This window comes from Loxodonta africana, chromosome 4 (genome assembly GCF_030014295.1).
Source record: "Loxodonta africana isolate mLoxAfr1 chromosome 4, mLoxAfr1.hap2, whole genome shotgun sequence".
In the NCBI taxonomy this organism is placed as follows: domain Eukaryota; kingdom Metazoa; phylum Chordata; class Mammalia; order Proboscidea; family Elephantidae; genus Loxodonta; species Loxodonta africana.
This window is the reverse complement of record NC_087345.1, coordinates 191704275-191710803: the sequence shown is the minus strand read 5'-3', so window position 1 is coordinate 191710803 and position 6529 is coordinate 191704275. Positions and strand designations below refer to the sequence as shown.

General features: G+C 39.2%; 1 protein-coding gene across 1 annotated transcript; it reads left to right on the top strand.

Moving 5' to 3' along the window:
* The first annotated feature begins 2019 nt into the window (after positions 1-2019).
* Positions 2020-3144, top strand: LOC100667633 (olfactory receptor 14A16-like). The gene has a single exon (XM_064285289.1). The coding sequence runs from the start codon at positions 2125-2127 to the stop codon at positions 3061-3063; it is 939 nt and encodes a 312-aa protein (XP_064141359.1). The 5' UTR covers positions 2020-2124; the 3' UTR covers positions 3064-3144.
* The last annotated feature ends 3385 nt before the right edge of the window (positions 3145-6529 follow it).

Genomic DNA, 6529 nt, shown 5'->3' with positions numbered 1-6529 from the left:
ATTAGCATGAGACCAGAAGAACTAGATGGTGCCCACCTACAACCGATGACTGCCTTGACAGGGAATGCAACAGAGAACCCCCGAGGGAGCAGGAGAGCAGTGGGATGCAGACCCCAAATTCTCATAAAAAGACCAGACTTAATGGTCTGACTGAGACTAGAAGGACTCTGGTGGTCATGGCCTCCAGAGCTTCTATTGGCCCAGGACTGGAACCATTCCCAAAGCCAAATCTTCAGACAGGCATTGGACTGGACAATGGGTTGGAGAGGGATGCTGGTGAGAAGTGAGCTTCTTGGATCAGGTGGACACTTGAGACTGTGTTAGTATCTCCTCCTTGGAGGGGGTGTGAGTGGGTGGACAAGGTTAGAAGCTAGCGAAATGGACATGAAAAGAGAGAGTGGAGGGAGGGAGTGGGCTGTCTCATTGCAGGGAGAGTAATTGAGAATATGTAGCAAGGTGCATATAAGTTTTCGTGTGAGAGACTGACGATTTGTAGATTTTCACTTAAAGCACATAAAAATTTTTAAAAAAGGAAAAAATGTATGCATATTCTGAAGTATGCGCAAACATTAAAAAGCAAGGATTAAATATATTTGTAACAGTATTGGTAAATGTTCTGAAAAATATGTTAAATGAAAAATAAGCATATAGAGCAAAGCATGGAAAGATCTCATCTGTGCTGAAATGTACCTTTTTTTGCAGTTATATGTCACAAATTGACTGAAAACTGAAAGAAATGCAATAAAACATTTTAGAATGGAAAATGGAGTGAAGGCTGAGAGAGGGAAGGAAAATGGAGTGAAGGCTGAGAGAGGGAAGGAAAACGGAGTGAAGGCTGAGAGAGGGAATTTAAGTTTCTTATCTTCTGGTAACTTGATTATTTTATATGACAGATGGACTTACACATATTTATGATAAATAAAAACAAAAATAACATCAAAATGGGTACTAAAGGCAGCGACATAGCTGATCACTTGTGTCCAGATATGAGTTCATGCATTTAAAAAAAATTTGTTTTTCACTTTCCACCAAGTGTAAAGTTCTACACAGTCTATTGAGGGAAGAAACCCAACAACAAATTATTCCACAGTTGATGACATGGGTCTCATAACAGGAAATCCTATTGCATAAGCCAACTCTCCAACCACAGACCTAAATTTTTGCACTACAAAGCTTCCACGTCCATAATAACAGCATCTTCCGTGAAATGATCGTCCCCCTCAGGAATCCTCACCAATACACTTAACTCTCATTCTAATTAGTCAATCGTAACTTCTTATAAAAATGCAGGACAAACACAAGACTCATTTAAACCCACGTGTGCCAATGGAGGAAAGACTATAACTCAGTAAATGCATAGGAAACCTGAGCAATAGCAATATTTGAACAGAAATGTGCTTCTTGTTGGACAAGAGACCCACCTCATCCAGCCTTTCTTACTGTATGAGAAAGTGCTCTCTGTCAACCTCATTCTCAGCCTTCACTTCCCCAGCATTTTAAAGAACGGACACCAGAAATTAGGGAAAGTACGTTACCATTAGGTAAGTGGATTTCTCCCAAGCCTATAAACATCTACTATAAATTTCCCCACTCACATTATCTCTTTATATGTCTAAATAAGTACATCCATTTTACCTGATTATATTCACTGCCTTTTAGGAAAATAAGCTGTTATTATATTTTAATTTTGGTTCTTAGACTCATGGCAGCTACGTGCTGTTTAAGAACAATTGTTGGGCAGAATAGAATGTGCAGATACTTCTAGGATTCTATTCAGTCTTTAAAGAGCCCATGCATGATCTGCTTAATGTGAAAACTTGGTAAAAACGTCGGTGATCCAGTTCTAACCCATTATATGTGCAATATGTATTTCACTGCCCTAGGCAACCAGAAGGTAAATTATTCTAGCCTGCTCTTAAAGACTATGTTATTATAATTTACTGTGCATTAGTTTAAAATTAGAGTTTGTAAGATGTAACTCCCTGAGGCTACTCTAATGACCTTAAAATGGCCCTCAGGACACAGTAGAATCAATTAGAGAACCAACAAAAGTGGCAGGTTCTGAGGATGTAAGTGAATGAAGTAAATGTCACTTTTCTTAAGTTTCTGCAGACAAAAATCAGCATGCCTCAGAAAAGAGCCAACATAAAAGAATTCTTGCTCATGGGATTTCCTGAAGACTGGATGCTACAGAAACTGTATGCAGCCCTCTTCTTCCTCATTTACCTGACAGCACTGATGGGGAACCTCGTCATTGTTACCCTCACCACCATCGACCGGCATCTCCAAGCCCCCATGTACTTCTTCCTGAAAAATTTGTCCTTAATTGACACATGCTATATCTCTGTCACTGTCCCCAAGTCCATCATGAACTCTCTGACTAACAGCGGTTCCATATCCTTCCTAGGATGTGCCTCACAGGTTTTTCTTGTTATTTTTTTCGGGGGCACAGAGTTTGCCCTCCTTACAGTCATGTCCTATGACCGCTATGCTGCCATCTGCCATCCTCTGCATTATGAGACCATTATGAATAGAGGTGCCTGTGTGCAGATAGTGGCTGTATCGTGGCTCAGTGGATGTGGCTATGGATCCATTCATGTAGCAGGTACATTCTCCGTCAATTTCTGTGGTCCCAACGTAGTTCATCAGTTTTTCTGTGATATTCCATCATTGCTTACACTTGCTTGTTCTGGGGAGCATATTTTAGAACATGCATTTATCATTGCTAGCTGTTGTTTTGCTTTTATATGTTTCATTTTAATGGTTGTTTCCTATGTTCACATTTTCTCATCCGTCTTAAGGATTCCATCCACTCAAGGAAGGTACAAAACTGTCTCCACCTGCATGCCCCACCTAACTGTGGTGACCTTGTTTCTCTCTTCTGGATTTACTGCATACTTAGGTTCAGCCTCGGAATCCCCATCATCAGTGAACCTCTTTATGTCTGTGTTATACTCCTTGTTACCTCCTACTCTGAATCCTGTCATTTATAGTTTGAGAAACAGGAACATGAAGGTGGCCCTTAGTAAAATCTTTGGTGGAGAAATGGCCTCAAAGATGTAAATGTCTAAAATATCATTTTAATATTTATTAATGTGTATCAGATTATTCAGTTTACAGGAATCTGCTTAAGGAAGGCTGGTGGTGCAATGGTTAAGCTCTTGGCTGCTAACCAAAAGTGACTTAGAGGGTCACTATGGGTCAGAATTGACTCAACAGGCATACAACAACAATATTTAAAAAAAAAACTTAGACATCTATTATCTCATTTTTTTCTGCCACATAGAATGACACATTTTATAGCATTAGATGGGTCGTGATGTCAAAAGTGTCTTGGCAACTTCTAATTCACTGGAAATCTTCCAAGCATTAAATTCTCATCAACAAGAGCCAGGTTTGGGGTAATATTGTTCATTTCAGGTTCATCTTTACCAATACCATTTGCTTTCCTAGTTGGGACAATTTTATGATAGTTTAAAATTTTACATATTTTAAAACAGTAGCCCTTTTCATTCTTTCAGTAGTTAAAATGAAGGTGAGTAGTTTCAAATTCGTTGCTTTTTTTTCTGTTTGTTTGTATTGACAAGGACATTATTTACGAACTCAGACTTTTATAGTAAATGTTAATTTTCCAATTGTGGCTTTGCAAATATTAAAAAAAAAAATTTTTCTTTTACACTCTAAATATTCTTTAAGAGAATTTGTAAACAGAGTCTATTGATAATGGATATCATTGGTCAGTCACGTAAAGATAATTTTAAGACTAGTGATAGTGAATGGTCAAATTGCATAACTCTCACTACATAGTCCAATCTGAGAAAGAATATGTAATGGTAAAACATACAGGAGTAGCATAAGTTATGAGAAACTACAATTCTTTCATGTCCACACTTTGTATTCTTAAATTTTAAACTTTAGAAACATGTATTTATAAGTTGAAATAAATCTACTTGTTTTTATATTGTGAGTTGCTGTTGAGTCTGTTTGAACTCATAACGACCCTGTGTACAACATAAACACTGCCCCATCCTGCGCCATCCTCACAATCGTTGCTGTATTTGAGCCCATTGTTGCAGTCACTGTGTCAGTCCATCTCATTGAGGGTCTTCCACTTTTTCTCTGACCCTCTATTTTACCAAGCATGATCTCCTTCTTCAGGGACCGGTCCCCCTGATAACATGCCCAAAGTATGTGATACAAAGTCTTTCCATCCTGACTTCCAAGGAGCACTCTGGCTGCACTTCTTCCAAGACAGGTTTGTTTGTTCTGGCAGTCTACAGTGTATTCAATATTCTTCGCCAACAGCATAATTCAAATGTGTTGATTCTTTTTTGGTCTTCTTTATTCATTGTCCAGCTTTCCCATGAATATGAAGTGCTTGAAAATACCATGGTTCGGGTCAAGGGAACTTTAGTCCTCAACTGTACTTTTTCACACTTTAAAGAGGTCTTTTGCAGCAGATTTGCCCAATGCAATACATCATTTGATTTCTTGGCTGTTGCTTCTCTGGGTGTTGATTGTGAATCCAATAAAATGAAATGCTTAACAACGTCAGTATTTTCTCCCTTTACCGTGATCTTGGTTATTGCGAAGATTTTTATAAGGATTTTTGTTTTCTTTATGTTGAGGTGCAATCCACACTGAACGCTGTAGTTTTTGATCTTCATCGGTAAGTGTTTCAAGTCCTCTTCACTTACTGCAAGCAAGGTTGTGGTATTTGCATATTGCAGGTTGCTAGAGAGTCTTCCTCCGGTCCTGATGCAAGTTCTTCTTCATAGAGTCTAACTTCTTGAATTACTTACTCAGCATACAGATTGAGAGGATGCAACCCTGACACACACCTTTCCTGACTTTAAACCGTGCACTACCCCTTGTTCTGATTGACCAGTGCCTCTTGGTCTGTGTACAGGTTCTCCATGAGCACAATTAACTGTTCTGGAATTTTCATTCTTCTCAACTTTATCCATAATTTGCTGTGATCCACAAAGTCGAATGCCTGTGTGTAGTCACTAAAGCGAGGGTAAACATCTTTCTGGTTTTCTCTGCCTTCAGCCAAGTGCGTGCACGAGTCTCTGTGTGTGTGTGTGCATGTGTGTGTGTGTGTGTGTGTGTGTAAAGGAAACCTGCTAGTGCAGTGGTTAACTGCTCAGCCGCTAGCTGAAAGGTTGGCGGTTCAAACCCACCAACCACTCCATGATGGCCTGCTTCCATAATGACTACAGCCTTGGAAATACTATGGGGCAGTTCTGCCCTATCTTATGAAGTTGCTATGAGTAGAAATTGACATGGCAAAAATGGTGAATGGATATATATATATATACATTACATTAAATATATGACTGCCTGTGTGGACAAACGGTTAAGTGTTTCAAGAATAACCAAAAGGTTGGCATTTCAAATACATCCAGCAGCACCTCCAAAGAATGTCTTGGGGACCTGTTTCCAAAAGAGCACAGCCATTGAAAACCATATGGAGTGCAACTCTACTGTGACACACATTAGGTCACTATGCGTCACAATCAATTCAGTGACAACCGGTGGTTTATGTATGTATATAAAATTGGTTTCTATACACTATACATTTATCAAGATGCTTTGCAATTTTGGCAAAGTTACTTGATTCATCTTTCTTTTTCTATAATATGTATAATACATTAATTTGCTATTAAAATATTAATGTCCTTATATAGGTGATAAGGACTTTAATATTTTAATAGCAAATTAATGTATTAAATAGCAAATTAATGTATTCCCACACAGTGCACTGAGTGACCCACAAAAGAATAAAAATAACCCATTGCTATTGAGTCGATTTGAACTCATAGCAATTCTATAGGACAGAGTCGAGCTGTCCCATAGGGTATCCAAGAAGTGGTTGGTGGATTCCAACTACCAATCTTTTGGTTAACATCCAAGTTCTTAACCATTACACCCCTAAGGACCACAATAAACTCAATGCCACAGCAGAAGTATTCTATATTCTTTTAAGACATCAGACATTATGACTATTTCTTTTTTTTTTAATAATTTTTATTGTGCTTTAAGTGAAAGTTTACAAATCAAGTCAGTTTGTCACATATAAGCTTATATATACCTTACTACATACTCCCATTTACCCTCCCCCTAATGAGTCAGCCCGCTCCCTTCTTCCAGTCTCTCATTTTGTGACCCTTTTGCCAGTTTCTAACCCTCTCTACCCTTCCATCTCCCCTCCAGACAGGAGATGCCAATACAGTCTCAAGTGTCCACCAGATACAAGTAGCTCATTCTTCCCCAGGATCTCTCTCCAACCCATTGTCCAGTCCCTTCCATGTCTGATGAGTAGTCTTCCAGAATGGTTCCTGTCCTAGGCCAACAGAAGGTTTGGGGACCATGACCGCCGGGATTCTTCTAGTCTCAGTCAGACCATTAAGTCTGGTCTTTTTATGAGAATTTGGGGTCTGCATCCCCCTGTTCTCCTGCTCCTTCAAGAGTTCTCTGTTGTGTTCACTGTCAGGGCAGTCATCGGTTGCGGCCGGGCACCATCTAG

Coding starts and splice junctions, on each gene's coding strand:
- LOC100667633 (XM_064285289.1), top strand. CDS start 2,125: ATGCCTCAGAAAAGAGCCAACATAAAAGAATTCTTGCTCATGGGATTT.